The 17,547-nt window shown below is 41.6% G+C and overlaps 1 protein-coding gene across 1 annotated transcript; it reads right to left on the bottom strand.

Annotated features, from left to right (window-relative positions):
* Positions 1-15,891: 15,891 nt before the first annotated feature.
* Positions 15,892-17,313, bottom strand: LOC113838104 (GRB2-associated-binding protein 2-like). The gene has a single exon (XM_035453789.1). The coding sequence runs from the start codon at positions 17,311-17,313 to the stop codon at positions 15,892-15,894; it is 1,422 nt and encodes a 473-aa protein (XP_035309680.1).
* Positions 17,314-17,547: the final 234 nt, after the last annotated feature.

The raw sequence follows: 17,547 nt of genomic DNA, 5'->3' as shown, positions 1-17,547 counted from the left end.
GGGTTCCCCAAAGTCTACCACATCATCCTGGGCCAGGCATAGGCCCTTCCCCATGTGTCCAGGTCAAGAGAGCAACCTTCATATGGGATGGGCTCTCAAAATCCCTTCTTTTTTTTTTTAAGACCTTACATATTTAATACAGTGCATTACCCCTGTACAAATGGAAAAAAAGTAGGTTCAACATTTCTAGAACAATATGGCTGTTAATTTTTTGTACAATGCCAACTGAACGGGGTAAACTGGGATACTTTTTTCCAAAGATAACAGCACACCTAAAGTTCGAAAAAGTCTCTCTCTCTCTCTCTCTCTCTCTATATATATATATATATATATATATGTATTTATATATATATATACATATATATATATACCAATAATGGTAGTATGTTATGCACCAATAGAAGCAATAGCTTTTCCTGGTTATGCAGCCCTTTAAACAAAATTGCAGAGACATCCAGCACTCTCCATTAAAAAAAAAATAGTAAAAACCAAAATCCCAGAAAAAAAGCACAGTTCTGTTACCCTTGAGGAATCTGGCACCATTTTTTTAAAATTAGCTTGTCAATCATTAATTGGAAGGAAACCATTCTGAGAAACATCATTAAAAGCAGCTCTGATAAAGCACGGTCACTACTATGTATCATAAAGCAGGTCCACATATGAGTGAGTACATATCATGTTTGTCTGTTTGTGATTGGTTTACCTCTCTCAGACAGGTTTCTTCTAGATCCATCCATAATCCTGAAAATTTCAAGATTCCATTGTTTTTTCTGCCGAGTAGTACACCATTGTGTAAATATACCACATTTTCTCTATCCATTCCTCAGTTGAGGGGCATCTAGGCTGCTTCCAGTTTCTGGCTATTACAAATAATGCTTCTATGAACATGGTTGTACAAATCTCCTTGTTATATGAATGTGCTTCTTTTGGGTATATGCCTAGGAGTGGAATTGCTGGATCTTGTGGTAGACTTATTCCCATTTTATTGAGGAGTCACCATACTGATTTCCAAAGTGGCTGTACAAGTTGGCACTCCCAAAAGCAGTGGAGGAGTGTGCCTCTTTCATCCGAATCCTCTCCAGCATAAACTGTCATTGTTATTTTTGATTTTAGCCATTCTGACAGGAGTAAGATGGTATCTCAGAGTTGTTTTGATTTGCATTTCCCTGATGGCTAAGGATGTTCATCACTTTCTTATGTGTCTTTCAGCCACTATAGATTCCTGTATTGAGAATTGTCTATTTAGTTGTGTACCCCATTATTTAATTGGATTGTTTGTCATTTTCAAGAATAGCTTCTTGTTTTCTTTGCATATTTTGGAAATCAGCCATCTGTCCGATGTGGGGTGGTGAATATCTTTTCCCAGTCTGTGGGCTGACGTTTTGTCTTGCTAACTATGTCCGGTGCTACAGACTCTGTCTTTTCTTTGTTAACTGTTACACTTCCATAAAATCTTCAAGTGGGCATTTCTGTTTCCTAGTACTGTGTGCCAGATGTTCTGGGTACTTTGCATTTGTTACATTGTTATCCCTAGGTACCCCCCTCCTCATGGTAAGTTAATTTCTTTTTTTAGAAACTCAGCTGTGGGTGATTCTTGATTGGCCAGCAAGACTACCACATTGTTTTTCTTGATTGGTGGCACCACCTAGTGGTCACAGAAGATAAATAATTTTTGTAATCTGACCCATAAAAATTACTCTTATCCTGACTATTATGTGTAGACTATAATTAACAGCATTTAGTCAACACACCATCCAGAATTATCAACAAATTTGCCACAGAAATTAAAATGGAAAAAATAGAATACAATTTGACTGTAGATATCAGAGCTCATATCCTTGGCCCAAGAACTTTCTACTAACTTTCTAGAGGATATAGTGCATAAGAGTCTAGTAGAAGATTGCACTGACTAAGAAAGGACATTTCTGGAAGGGAGTGAAGGAATTTCCCTGTCGTGCTCTACAAAAATTATGCAAGAGGCAGCCAGGTGGAAGACAGACTTGAGGTGGGTTTCAAAAATGATAGATGTTCTTGACTACTGAGCATGTTTCTATCAAAGAATCCAGCCAGGAATCCTGCAATTCTTTGATTGGACTGAAATGTAGGAACAGTGGTCAGCAGATTCACAACTGGGCACTCCAGTCAGAGAATGAAGACAAAATACCTGTGAACTGAATCCTGCCAGGGTACGTGCCTAGAAAACAAAATCACTGACAATCAAAAGGCTAGAGATATCAATTCTCAAAGCAACATGCTTGAAAATGTGCTAAATAAATGTTTATCGATCCTAATCCCAAGACAAACATGATTCAAATTCCACCCCTCAGTGAACAAGTAAAGAAAAACCAATAGGTAAGTGATGATATCATCACACTCAAGTCACTGGACTCCAAAGGGGAGATAGTAAAAATCAACTCACTTGTGAAATGTAGAACAAAGTCCATCTATTCACCTTGATTTTTAAAAAGGTTTACATATGTGTTGCTGCTGATGGTGTGTGTGTGTGTGTGTGTGTGTGTGTGTGTGTGTGTGTGTGTGTGTATGTTTGAAGAAAATTTGCAGCAGTTAATTTATTTTTCTACCATGTGGGTCCTGACACACATCAAATCTTGAGATTTGGGAGTAAGCACCATTATCCAACTGATCATCCTGCCAGCCCAGGATGTTTATTTCTCATTTGGAACTCAATCTAGAACATTCCATATAATTCAGAAAATTGAAGTATTAAAAACACAAGAGGGGAAGAAAGGCATGAGAGTCAAGTGTGTTCCTTTTTTCTTTTTCATTATTTGAGACCATTTTTTTTGTATATTCCATCCTGATCTGGAAACCTGAATATGCCCTAAATTGACTTCAGACTGCAATCCTTTCCAGCAGCCTTACACGTCCTAGAAGACATAATCCACCATGCCCAAAACTCAAATATGGTTCTGTAATTCATATTGTAAAATAGAGGATATAGCATATAGAAAAATAATCAATAAAGAAAATGGGGTCTGTGTGATGCCTTGGTGAGTAAAGACACTTGCCACCAAATTTGTGGACCTGAGTACAACTCCCAGAACTCACATGGTAAGTGATAATTTGTCTCTGGATTCTGGAAGTTGTCCTTTCTTTTCCAGATACATGTGCAACAGGCTTAAGAAGAGTATTAATGTACAAACTATATAAAAATAGAGTGTAATAAAACACTTAAAGAAATCTAATAAAGTATAGAAATTTTAGTAACAAAATGTGTTTACTACAGGGCCAAATGTTTAAATAGGCAAAGACACATGGACATGACCAATGTGCAGAATATAGAAATACTTTTTTAAACACTGCTTGTAATTCATGCCACTTTCCTGTGGACATCAAATTTCTTGTTGGTTTGTATTAAACATATAGAATAAAGTATCAAGCCAAGGCCCCACAACATTAGCCCATGTATTAGAAAGGCATCCTGAGGGACTGGAAAGAAAACCATGATCTATTTCTGGCCACAAGGGATGATGGAAAGAGAGACAAAATGGAAATACAAACTGTGTGCAGGAACTGACCTGAACTGTAAATATCAATGGGGAATGCTGGGCAGATGGCATGGAGAGATTCAGACAGAATGCAAAATATACATGAAAGGGGATTTGATTAACATTATACACAAAAACCGGAGACTCACTTAACTGTGACATTATTTTCACATTAATGCAGTTAGTTAGCTTGGAAAGTTCTAGTTCCAAATAGAAACTTTTAGAAAGTATACAAGGAATATTAGCAGGGATTTGTATGGACATATGTTTGTAGATGTCAATACTCATGTGTGCACATACATATGTGTTTTTTTTTTTGTGTGTGTGTGTGTGTGTGTGTGTGTGTGTGTTGAGAGGTACATACAAAATGGTCATCTTGTAAGCTGCTTTGGTGACTTAGTGGTAGCAGGCTGCAGTCGCCAGGGTTTCAGAAGTCACTGCTCATGTTCACTGTGAGAGTGAGTTTCCCTTCTTTTAATTCTGTGACTGCTTCACTAATAATTCTGAATGGCCCGACTGGATGGAAGTTTAATAACCTGATGATCCTGGAGGGACTGGAGATTCTGATAGTGTCACAGCCTAAGAAAAGCTGTCTTGTATAACTGTTATTGTATGTCCCCCTGGAGTTAAGTCTTTCTCCTACAGTAATAAGCAGACAGCTTCTTAGCCTGGCAATTGAGACTAGCAGCAGAAGCGCCTGCCTTTGGAAGTTCTTGCTTTATCACTTTAATACCATGCTTGCCAGAATGCCTCAACTCAATGCATGGCTTTCTATGCAGAAAGACACTTTTGCACTATTGTTTCAGTAGGATGACTCATTAGATGCTTACTTATATATGCACACATTTATGTTTAAGTGCACATGTTCATTTATGTGCAACTCAAGGCTTTGGGTGATCCTTGATTGGCCAGCAAGAAAACCACATTGTTTTCCTTGATTGGTGGCACCACCTAGTGGTCAACGTTAATACATATTTTTTTTTTTTTTTTGTATTCTGAGCCATCAAAAATTACTCTTATCCTAATTTGTATCTGTAGACCACAAATAACAGGTATGCATTTAATCAACACACCATGCAGAATTATCAACAAATTTGCCACAGAACTTAAAATGGAAAAAATATTATACAATTTGACTGTAGATGTCAGAACTCACAACCTTGGCCCAAGAACTTTCTACTAAATTTCTAGAGGGTATAGTGCATAAGAGTCTAGTAGATGAGTGCACTAAGAAAGGACATTTATGGAAGGGGGTGAAGGAATTTCCCTGTAGTGCTGTCAAAAAACTATGCAAGAGGCAGCCAGGTGGAAGACAGACTTGAGGTGGGTTTCAAAAAGGATGGATGATCTTGACTACTGAGCATGTTTCTATCAAAGAATCCAGCCAGGAATCCTGCAAATCTTTGATTGACTGAAATGTAGGAACTGTAAGGGGCCGTTTCCTGCATTATAATGGTGCCTGAAGACACCAAGATGTAAATTACTTCACAGGCGCTGGGTAATCTCCATTCCTTTGATCTCTGCCTATCCCGTGGCTCATTTTGGCCTGAGGAGCTGAAGCCATTCATAGGGTAACACGTCCCAGGCGGCTGGTCAGCCTTTATAAGGGATGGTTTTCTTGGTTCAGTGTCTCCGCTCTGGAAAGCTTATGCTCTCCCCTCACAAGATGCATTAAAAGCTTGTCTGCAGAAGGATCCGAGTGTCCTGCGTGTATTTCTTGCCGGCCGAGAAAATACAGAGCGCGCGGGACAAGGAACAGTGGTCAGGAGACTCATAACTGGGCACTCAGGTCAGTTATAGAATGAAGACAAAATACCAGTGAATTGAGTCCTGCTACACTACACTGACTGGCTCATCGTGTGCCTACTCTGCAGCAGGAGCTAATAACCTGTTGAACCCCATTCCTGATGGGGATCGGGGATTGCAATTATTGCCCATGAATTAGGAATTCCCAGTAAGTGCAGGTCATAAGCTTGCATTGATTAAGTCCCTCCCCTTTATACAGACAGCCCCTCGCTACTGCCAATTGGATGGTTTAGTGAGGCCCTCAGATCGACCCTGCAGGGGTCTGCCCATGGCCCTGGCTGAGTGCTGAGAAGAAGTCGAACTTGACTATCTAGAGGAAGTAAAAGTTGCAACATGGTTACTGTAAGTTAACCTGAATAAGGATCATTAAGGAGAGAGCCAGGGGAGCTCTTCTGCTGAGCCTACATAAACCTTCTTCTTGCTAGGAGTTGTGTCCCAGGATCTGTTGTCCTCAGAGGGGGAGGAGGAGACAAGGTGGTGGTGGTGACACCAGTGTGGTGTGGTGCATGGTGAGTGGTATTGGGTGTTCTTTCTGGTACCTGGCTATTGTTTTTGGGTGTGAAGGTTTAAAGAACTCTGGGGGGGTGCTCCCTTTGGTCCCCAGGTGCGAGGGATGGAGAGGGCCCGTGGGAGGGCCGTCTGGTGGCGGCTCCCTGGGACTCCTGTTCCTTCCGTGGACAAGGCAGTACCCAGGTCTTACCGTGGTCTGGGCCGACAACCCCCTTGGGTGCACTTGGGGCTCGCCCCGGGTGCCCTTCTTACCTGGTGCATACCCAGTCACAGGCTAGAGTCGTTCAGCATCTTTTTCCAGTTCCGACCCTCTCTAGAGTTTGTGTTGTCTCTTTCTTCTATGTCTAGCTAGGTGGCCTGAGGGGACCCATACTCCATCCTCCCCTTCTCTCCTGTGTCCTTTAGAAATGTCTGCAGTGGGGGATGGTGGTGGTGACCCTGACGCTGTTAGCTCCCATTGGGTAAAGTTTGTCTCTTTCCACATCCAAAACATTGACTCTTAGAGGTGGATCACTCGGCTCCTGCATTGCTGAAGAGTGCAGCTAGCTGCGAGAATTAATATGAATTGGAGGACATTGATCCTTAACACCGGAACACACTTGCAGCCCAGGGTTCCTCCAGGGGCTATGCCTGCCTGAGCATAGCTTGACAATCAATCGTCCCCTGCCCTCAGTGCACTCTTCTGGGTTGCTTGGCTGGGGGTTAGCTTTAATAACCCCGCGCGGGCCCTTCATCTCCTTCAGTTCCCATGAGTGTTGGGTGCCTTGGTGGTGGGTGGTCATCCTCGTTGTCTCCCATGTGAGCCTTGACCAATGTCCACCCCTGCCTTTCCCTTGGCTTCTTCGCAATGCTCAGCTCCTGCCTCCCCTTTGACCCATTGCAGCCTTGGCCACCTCAGCTCCAGAGCCTCCTCGGTTCCTGTCCCTTGTTGAAGCCATAGCAAGCCAGGATGTCCAAGGAGTCAGAGGTTATTCTTGTGGTGCTGTTTATGCCAGGCGCCTATGGGACGATCAGCTCTGGGGGAAGCTGCTGGTCTATGATACATGTCTTAGGAGGGGTCCACAGTCTGCCCTGGGCACTCTCCACTCCAGCTGAGGCCGTTGCAACCTCCAGTGTGTGTGTGGATGAGAAAGAGTGAGTGCAAGAGCAGAGGCAGCAGATGGCAAGAGGTGTGGTCCTGTCTGGGGGGGGTGTGGGGGGCGTCATAGTGTGGGGCTCGGAAAGTGGATGCAGTGCAGTCCAGTCTAGGGGAATTGGCTGCTAGAGCGATGCAGGACTGCCCAACTCTCTCTCTCAGTGACCCCTCCAGCTGTGCTCCCCCAAAGCTGTCTCTCCTCCTCCCTCCAGGAAGCCTGCACAAACCCACAAGGGTTGTCTCCAGTGTCTCTGGTAGTTCTCACATCTCTCTTCCTCCATCTCCCTCACCCATGGGTGCCTGCTCCATCAGAGTTATTTAATCTCACAAGATTAGCATGCCTGTCTTCTCAGCCTTTCCAAACTCCCAGTTTTTTGTCATTATTTTGTTTTGAAATGGATTTTTAAGGTAATTTCACGTTACCTAGGGAATGGACTCCAAATGGTGTGTAGCATATGTGTGTGTAGAGGCCAGAGATTGATACGAATGTCATCCTTAATCACTCTCATCTATTTATTTCCTTGACTTATTTATTTATTTGAGACATGTTGATGAAGAAATTTCCCAGTAGTGGTGTCCAAAAATTATGGTGGAAAACAGACTAGAGGTGTATTCTGGAGGAAAAGGATGGATATTCTTGACAAGTGAGTATGTTTCTCTCAGAGAATTTATCCAGAATTCCTCCCATTCTTTGATTGGACTGAAATGTAGGAAGAGTTGTCAGCAGATTCGTAAGGAAGCACTGAGGTCACTTAGAGAAAGAAGACACCTTAACAGTGAACTGAGGCCTGCCAGGGCATGTGCCTAGACAACAAAATCACTGAAAATCAAGGGGCTGGGGTCTTCAAATTCTCAAAGCAACATGCTTGCAAATGTGCTAAGTAAATGTTTATAGATCCTAATTCCAAGACAAATATGATTCAAACTCCACGATTCAGTGAACAAATAAAGAAAAATCAGTAGATAAGTGATGCTATCATTACACTAGAATCACTGGACTCCAAAGGGGAGATAGTAAAAATTATCTCACTTATGAAATGTAGAACAAAGTCAATCTATTCATCTTGATTTTTAAAATTTTACATAGGTGTTGCTGCTGATTTTGTGTGTGTGTGTGTGTGTGTGTGTGTGTGTGTGTGTGTGTGTGTGTGTTTGAGAACAATTTGCAGCAGTCAATTTTATTTTCTACCATGTGGGTCCTGACACATCAAATCTTCAGATTTGGGAGTAAGCATCATTATCCAACTGATCCATCCTGCCAGCCCAGGATGTTTATTTCTCATTTGGAACTCAATCTATAACATTCCATATAATTCAGAAAATGAAGGTAATAAGTCAGCAAGAGGAGAAGAAAGGTCTGAAAATCAAATTTGTTCTTCTTTTTCTCTTTGGTTATTTGAGACCTCCTTTTTCTGTGTATTCCAGCCTGGCCTGGAAACCAAGACATGCCCTAAATTGACTTAAGACTGCAATCTTTCCACACCAGCCTTACAACTCCTAGAAAACACAACCTACTATGCCCCAAACTCAAATATAGGTCTGTAGTTAATAATGTAAATAGAGAACAGAGCACATAGAAACATAATCAATAAAGAAAAAGAAAATGGGGTCTGTGTGATGTCTTGGTGAGTAAAGACACTTGCCACCAAATTGGTGGACCTGAGTGCAACTCCCAGAACTCACATGGTAAGTGACAATTGGTCTCTTGATATCTGGAAGGTGTCCTCTCTTTTCCAGATGCATGTACACCAGGCATAAGAAAAGTATTAATGTACATGCAATGTAAAAATAAATAAAGTGTAATAAAACCCTTAAATAAAATCTAATAATGTAAAGAAGTTTTAGTAACAAAATATGTTGAGTACTGTAACAAATGCCTAAAGAGGCCAAGAAATATGAAGGAAACCAATGTGGAGAATATATAAGTACATAAAAGCTTGCTTGTAATTGAAGCCCCTTTCCTGTGGAGCATCAAAACCATTGTTTGTCTGTATTAAGCATACAGAATAAAGAATCAAGCTGAGGCCCCACAACATTCACCCATGTATTAGATAGCCATCTTGAGGTACATGGAAGGAACCTTTGATTTATTTCAGCCCCCAATGGATGATGGAAAGAGAGACAAAATGGAAATACAAACTGTGTGCAGTATCTGATCTGAACTCTAAATATCAATGGGGAACTTTGGGCAGATGGCAGGGAGAGAATCAGCCATAATGCAAAACATACATGGAAGGGGATTTGGTTTACATTATACACAAAAACTGGAGACACATGTAACTGTGACATCATTTTCACATGAATGCTGTTAGTTAGCGGGCATGTTCTTGTTCCAAATAGAAACATTTAGAAATCTATACTATGTACATTAACAGGGATTTGTATGGACATATATTTGTGGATGTCAGTACACCTGTGTGCACATACATATGTGTTTGTGTGTATCTGTGCCTACATGTGTGTGTGTGTGTTGAGAGGTTCATATTTTCTCTCCTCTTGGATTAGACAAAGGATGTGCAAATGGTCATCTTATAAGCTGCTTTGGAGACTCAATGGTAGCAGGCTGCAGTCCCCAGGGTTTCAGAAGTAACTGCTCATGTCCACTGTGAGAGCATGTTACCCTACTTTTAATTCTGTGACTGCTTTGCTAATAATTCTGAACGGTCTGACTGCACACACGCTTTGTTAACCTGATGACCTTGGAGTGACTGCAGATTCTGATAGTGTCACAGCCTAAGAAAAGCTGTCTTGTATTACTGTAATTGTATTTCCCCCTGGAGTTCAGTCTTTCTTCTGCAGTAATAAGCACACAGCTTTTTAGACAGGCCACTAGGACTGCCAGCTGATACACCTGCCTTTGGAACTTCTTGATATATCACTTCAATACCATACATTCCAGAAAGCACAAAGACACTGTAACACCATTAGACACTGTAACAGCATTACAAAGAGTCATTTGATCCTTACTTATGCATGCACAAATTTATGTATAAGTGCACATGTTCATTCCTGTGCAACTCAAGGCTGTGGGGGATTCTTGATTGGCCAGCAAAAGTAACCACATTGTTTTCCTTGATTGGTGGCACCACCTAGTGGTCACAGTTAATGAATAATTTTTGTATTCTGACCCATCAAAAATTACTCTAATCATGACTTTTAATGTGAAGACCACAATTAACAGGTATGCATTTAATCAACACACCATCCAGAATTATCAACAAATTTGCCACTAACTTAAAATGGGAAAAATACTATACAATTTGACTGTAGATGTCAGAACTCACATCCTGGCCCAAGAACATTCTACTAAATTTCTAGAGGGTATAGTGCATAAGAGTCTAGTAGATGATTGCACTGACTAAGAAAGGATATTTCTGGAAGGGAGTGAAGGAATTTCCTTGTAGTGCTGTCCAAAAACTATGTAAGAGGCAGACAGGTGGAAGATAGACTTGAGGTGGGTTTCAAAAAGAATAGATGTTCTTGACTACTGAGCATGTTTCTATCAAAGAACCAGTCAGGAATCCTGCAATTCTTTGATTGACTGAAATGTAGGAACAGTGGTCAGCAGATTCCTAACTGGACACTCCAGTAAGTTAGAGAATGAAGACAAAATACCAGTGAACTGAGTCCTGCCAGGGCCCGTGCCTAGACAACAAAAGCACTGACAATCAAAGGGCTGGGGTCATCAATTTCTCAAAGCAACATGCTTTCAAATGTGCTAAATAAATGTTTATAGATGCTAATCCCAAGCCAAACATAATTCAAAGCCCTCCATTCAATGAACAAGCAAAATAATCAATAGATAAGTGATGATATCATCACACTCAAGTCACTGGACTCCAAAGGGGAGATAGTTAAAATTACCTCACTTATGAAAAGTAGAACAAAGTCCATCTATTCAACTTGATTAATAAAAATGTTTTAAATATGTGTTGCTGCTGAAGGGGTGTGTGTGTGTGTGTGTGTGTGTGTGTGTGTGTGTGTGTGTGTTTGAGGACAATTTGCAGCAGTTAATTTATCTTTCTGCCATGTGGGTCCTGACACACATCAAATCTTCAGATTTGGGAGTAAGCACCATTATCCAACTGATCCATCCTGCCAGCCCAGGATGTTTATTTCTCATTTGGAACTCAATCTACAACATTCCATATAATTCAGAAAATTAAAGTATTAAAAACAGCAAAAGCAGAAGAAATGCATAGACATCAAATATGTTCTTTTTTTGCTTTTTGGTTATTTGAGACCTTTTTTCTGGAAACCTAAACATGCCCTAAATTGACTTCAGACTGCAATCCTTTCCAGCAGCCTTACATGTCCTGGAAGACACAACCCACCATGCCCAAAACTCTAATATGGTTCTGTAATTCATATTGAAAAATCAGAATACAGCATATTGAAAATTAAATCAATAAAGAAAAAGAAAATGTGGTCTGTGTGATGCCTTGGTGAGTAAAGACACTTGGCACCAAATTTGTTAACCTGAGTTCAATTCCCAGAAGTCACATGGTAAGTGACAATTGGTCTGTTGATCTCTGGAAGTTGTCCTCTCTTTTCCAGATATAAAGATGCCTTTTAGTAACAAAATATGCTTAGTACTGGATCAAATGTTTAAAGAGGGCAAGACACATAGTCATGACCAATGTGCAGAATATAGAAATACTCCTTGAAAAGCTTGCCTTGTAATTCAAACCACTTTCCTGTGGAGCATCAAAATTCTTGTTTCTCTGTGTTAAGCACACATAATAAAGAATCAGGATGATGCCACACAACATTTGCCTATGTATTAGAAAGCCATCCTGAGGTACATGGAAGGAAACCAAGATCTATCTGGCCCCAAGGGATGATGGAAAAAGAGATAAATGGAAATACATACTGTGTGCAGTTTCTGCTCGGAACTGTAAACATCAATGCGGACTTTTTGACAGATGGCGTGGTTCTATTTTGTTGGTTCTAGGAACTGAGATTATAATTAAGAGGGGTGCTTGGGACATTTGCATTGAGCCACTAAAGGTGAAATTCTTGGACTAGTGCAAGACAGACCAGCAGGAAAACATTTGCCAAGAATGTTTTCATTAATCAAGAAAGAAAGTCATTGGTTTGAAGATGATCAGATACAATCCTAGCTCCGACCACACACAATGCCGACTGGAGATGCAGTGGTGTTGTTGCAGGGCAGCTTCCTGAAACCTAAGTGTTTGTGTTTGGGGGGAGTATGGATGCATAGCTGAAACTTAAAGGAATTGATGGAAGGGCACCACTAGGAGTGGAGCCTGCAGCTTAATTTGACTCAACACAGGAGACCTCACCCAGACCAGGATTAACTGTGACTCTGATTTCAAATGTATATTCTATGCATTGAGTAGTTTGGAAGCTGATTTATTTAACATAATAGACTTTTTGTGAAGGCTGTCTCATCAAGTCCTTAAAATGTTTCTTTGGGGATGTTTGTAGCCAGTCTGGAATGTGTTTAGACCATGTCTTCTTTTGGAGAAGAAAAAACATTTGTCATATACTACTTTTGCAAGTACTAGTGTATTCTTTTTCCACCTGCTGGTCATTTCCAATGAAATGACTCTCACCATCACCATTTCTTACTATTTAAACTTCTGTGGTTACTTAAAGTAAATGAACAACTTTGAGCTGTAGCCATCTGACCAAAGCCCAGACAGCACTTTCCAACAAACCATTAGCCATTCTGTCATGTCTGAATTATAAACCTACCCCTGAACCCTACCCAAAACCGTATTCTTAACACTAACCTTAATCCTTAATCCTAACCCTGTATAAGAACTCTAACCCTAACACTTACACTGAACCCTATCCATAACCATAACCCTTACCCTATAACTAACCTTTTCCAAACCCTAATCCTTAGTTCTAACCCAAAATCTGAACCCTAACCCTTACACTTACCCTGAGCCCTACCCATAATCATAACCCTTACCCCATCCCTAACCTTAACCCTGACCCTAACCCTAAACTTATCCCCTAAACCTTACCCTAGCACTAACCCTGAACCCTAAACCTAAACTTAAGCCTAATACTGAAAACTAACCCTAGCATTAACCCTGAATCATAAACCTAACCATAATTCTGAACCTTAACCCTGAACCCTAAACTTAACTTTATCTCTAACCTTAACCTTGAAACCCTATCCCTAACCATAACTATGAACACTAACAATCAACCATGAACCCTAATCCTAACCCTAATTATAAAAATGAACACTTACCCTGAACCCTAAAACTAACCTTAAACTAAACCTAACCATGACCCTAACCTTGAAACTCTAACCCCGACACTAACACTAACCCCAATCCTAACACATAACCCTAAACCTGAACCTTAACCCTAAACCTGAACACTAAACATGACATTAATCCTGAATTGTAATGTTAACAGTAACCATAACCCTGAACTTGAATCCTGAACCGGGAACCCTGAACAAGGAACCCTAACCTAACTATGAACCCTTTACCCTAACCTTAACTCTAACCCTAACCATAACTTTAACCCTATCCCTAACCCTAAAATTTACCCTGAACACTGAACCCTAACTCTAACCATTACCCTAATAGTAACTCTAAAGTCTAACACTAAACCTAACCCTGGAAACTACCCCTAACCCTTCTCCTGAACTCTACCCCTAACCCTAAACCTTACCTTCTCCCTAACCACAACCTGAACTCTAACCATAGCCCTATCCTCTTACCCTAAACCCACCCCAAAGCCTAACCCTAATCCTAACCCTAACCTTAACCCTAACCTAACCCCTAATGCTACCCCTAACCATGAAACCTGGTCCTAGACAGAAGCCTAATCCTGAATCCTAACCCTAAACCTGACACTAATCCTGAACCTTAACTATAACCTTGAACCCTAAATCCTGAACCGGAAACCTAACGCTAACTCTACCCACAAACCCTAATCCTAAACCTAACCCTAAACTTACCCTAACCCTAACCCTGAACCATAAATCTGACCCTAATCCTGAACTGTAACCCTAACCCTAACCCTAACTCTCAACACTGAACCCTAAAGCTATCCTTATCCAAAACATAAATATAAACATATGAATAAACATAACCCTATCCCTAACCCTAATCCTAACTTACAGGCTAATCCCTAATCCTAACCCTAACCCAACCCTAAATTTAATCCTATACCTAACCCTAATCTTAACACTGAACTCTGAACCCTAATATTAACCCTTACCCTTAACACTACCCCTAAGCTTAACCCTTACCCTATCCCCAAACATAACCCTAACCCTAATTGAAACCCCAACCCTAATCCTAACCCAAATCCCCTAAACTGAACCCTAGCCTTAAGCCTAACCTTGAACCTTAAACCTATCTTTAACACTAACACTGAACCCTAAACCTAACCCTAACCCTTAACCTACCCCTAAACCCTGAATGCTAACCCCAATACTACCCTAACCATAATCCTAACCATGAACCTTAAAGCTAACCCAAACCCAATGTGGCTGCCTGGAACAAAAGTAAGTCTTGAGTACTGGGTGAAAGCCTGGAGATTTGGATGAACTGCGAGACGTCTGTTTGATTTTCTGAGAGAATGTCTCTCACCTTTATTGTGGAGCAGCCTTATATACAAACTTAACAAAAACCCTAGGAGAAAGGTTATTGATGCTAGTGGGGTGAGGTCAGATAAACAGGAGGTACCTGTGGTTATGCCGGAAAACAACTCTTAGAGACCCTGCTGGGGCTGAGTCCTAACATCTCCCACTTCTTTATATATAACAAAACAGTTATCAAGTAAGAACTATAAGATTTTAACCATTCTATCTTAGTGCATTACTATAACTATCTGTCTTCAACTCCATCAAAGACCATAGAAGGATAATATACAAACACTAGAACTGACAGAGACATCATGCTTCCTAGACAGTCACCCAAAGTTTCTTGGCATCCATCTAGCCTGCAGGCTACAATGTGTCTGGCAGACTTCTCAGCAAAGCAAGAAATTTTAAACTGACCACATGCATTGGCAGTTTGTCAGTAACACTTGTTCTGTTTCCTGTAGAAAGTCAGGCAGATTCTTCCATGATGCACAAATCCTTTAGGACTGTCCCTCTTTATTTTCCTGTGGGTCCTGCATGTCTAGTTTGTAAAACTACAGTCAAACAGTTCAGGCAAGAACAGCATCTTGCCAAAATGGCTAGTCTTGCCACATCAAAGGCAAACTCTATAAGGAGTTTCTTCTATACCCATCTTCCTCTCAGATGTAATGGGTGTGCCTGGAGCAGTTGTGTCTCACTGTCAAGAAAAACCCTAAACCATTTAAATGGCACATATTTCACAGATCTTTGAAGTGTTTGAAGAATATCTATCTATATATCTAGAAAACCTAACTAATATCAACAAATGATGATCCATTCCAGTACAAAGTATCAACAAATGAGGATCCATTTCAATACAAAGTTTCATTTCTATATCCTATTCCAATTTTTTTATTTAAAAAGAGATTGACTGTGACTATTACCATTTCTAACCATCCAAATTTAAATGAAAACAAATATTTGGATCACCTGAGCCTCTGCTTTAGGGGTTCGTGCCCCATGAAACCACCCCAGTCAAGATGGCATCCACAACTCTTTATCCTCCCTGGAAACAAAAGTAGAAATTCCCCTCCCAAGTAACCTGTACTTTAACAACTGTTGCACCTTCCCCAGCAATTAAACAACTCAAAGACAACACAATAGCATTCTTTTGTTAACAGTCAGACATTAATGATCACACTTCATACACACATGTGTGAACCATACATACAGAACATACATACGTTTTTTTAAACAAAACTGACATGGGATGGCCATCCTTACCATAGCTTGGCATCTTTGGAGGGTCTTGAGGACTGCCGGATCTTTGTTCATTTTTGTATGGTCTTTTGTAGGGCTTGGGTCTTTTTTTAATCTCTTTGGACATATTTCACTTTTTCATCTGATGTGACAGATGATGTGGATGGCTTATCATGAGGGCTCAGGGAGACTGGCTGGAAGTCCAGGGTTATGTAATTCTCATTGCTAGTATTCTTTTTTAAAGCTGGGTTGTTAGTTCCACTGGGTACAGGGGATGAAGACACTGAGTTTTGCTTTGCGACATAGTTCTCCTCTCTGTCTCTGGAGCCTGTGTTGGTGATATTTTGTGTGGAGATGGAATGGCAGTACTGGGAGGACCAAGACTTGGTGACAGGTGACTTGAAAGGGAGCTCATTGATGACAGTGTTGTTTCTCAGGTCAAGGGGTGGTGGCTTTGCTTTTGGACCAGAGTTGAGGTTGCGATTAATTGGGGGTGGCTGGATTTCCCTTTCTCTGCTGGAGACTCCATGAATAGGAAGGGGTGTGGATGGGTGGCCCAGTGGGTCAAAGTGATGGGGCACTGTGTTCATGGGGATGTAGGCACTGTGGGAATTGTCCCCTGTTTGTTCCAAAGCCTGCAGGGTAGAAGAACCTGGGTTTATGGGCACACAGTTGTCATCAGAGTTGTCACTGTCTGATCGACCCATGATAGTCCTTTTTGGGGATTTAGCAGACCAGTAGGCAGTTGCTACACCTCGCCTTGGGTACTTGTAGTCATTGACTGGAGGTCTTTGTAGAGGGTTGCCACACCAAGGCATCTTGGGGTGCTGTGGTGGGGGAGCTATGGCTGAGTCCACTAGGAGGTCTCCAAATTCCTGACAAAGGTTTCTGCTGGTTACCTTGAAAGTGTACACATCCTCATTATCTGCCTCAGACACTGTGAGGCTCCCTTTGAGGTGGCTACGGGGGATGTCAAAAGCATGGTCTTTGAATTGTCTGCTTGGCTTGGGAAGGCTATAGATGCCATGGACTTGACGACTGACTCCGCTGATACCGTGTCTATTGCCCTGGGCAAGGTTTTGTGTGGCTGTGTCACTCTCCTGTCTGGTGCTCTGAGAGAAGGTGGCACTTCTGGCATTTTCTGTCCTTTGGCTTATGCATTGGTGCGAGTGTTGATACTCCGGAGGTGTACTGGTGGACAAGGCAGGCTGGATGTGGCTTGACACAGTGGGCTGGATAGAGTGTGAAAGGGCTGAAGACCTCCTTGTTTGGAGAAGGTGCTGACTGGAGCTGCTGAACTCAGCTGGAGAAGAGCAGAGACTATGGTTGACTGAAGAAAGTTTTCTCAGGGTGTCAGTGCTCTCTTTAGTCTGACTGAAGCCACAGATATGGCAGATGCTTTGGACCCACCTATTCATGTCAGCCTCTGTATCAGTCACCAGCTGGAAGGTGCGCTCATTGGTGATGATATCAAACATAAAACTCCTTTGGGGTTCTTTTTTGTTGAAGGTCAGGGCTACATCCAACTGCATACAGAAGTTTAGGTTGATGATCCGCAGGGGTTTCTTGGAGTGTTCATTCTTATAGTATTCTAGAACATCTGGGTCACCATTTATCTTACCGCTCCGCAGGATAAACCAGCGTTTCTTCCAAGCATACTGCCTCAACCTTTTCTCCGGCGTCAACTTCCCCAGCCAGCCAGTGCAAACCACATTGTTGCCAGATGACTGCAGGCTGCAGCAGGCTGGAGTGGACAAGGGCATGGG

Source organism: Cricetulus griseus, unplaced genomic scaffold (genome assembly GCF_003668045.3).
Source record: "Cricetulus griseus strain 17A/GY unplaced genomic scaffold, alternate assembly CriGri-PICRH-1.0 unplaced_scaffold_245, whole genome shotgun sequence".
Classification (NCBI taxonomy): domain Eukaryota; kingdom Metazoa; phylum Chordata; class Mammalia; order Rodentia; family Cricetidae; genus Cricetulus; species Cricetulus griseus.
This window is presented reverse-complemented; position numbering and strand designations above follow the sequence as displayed.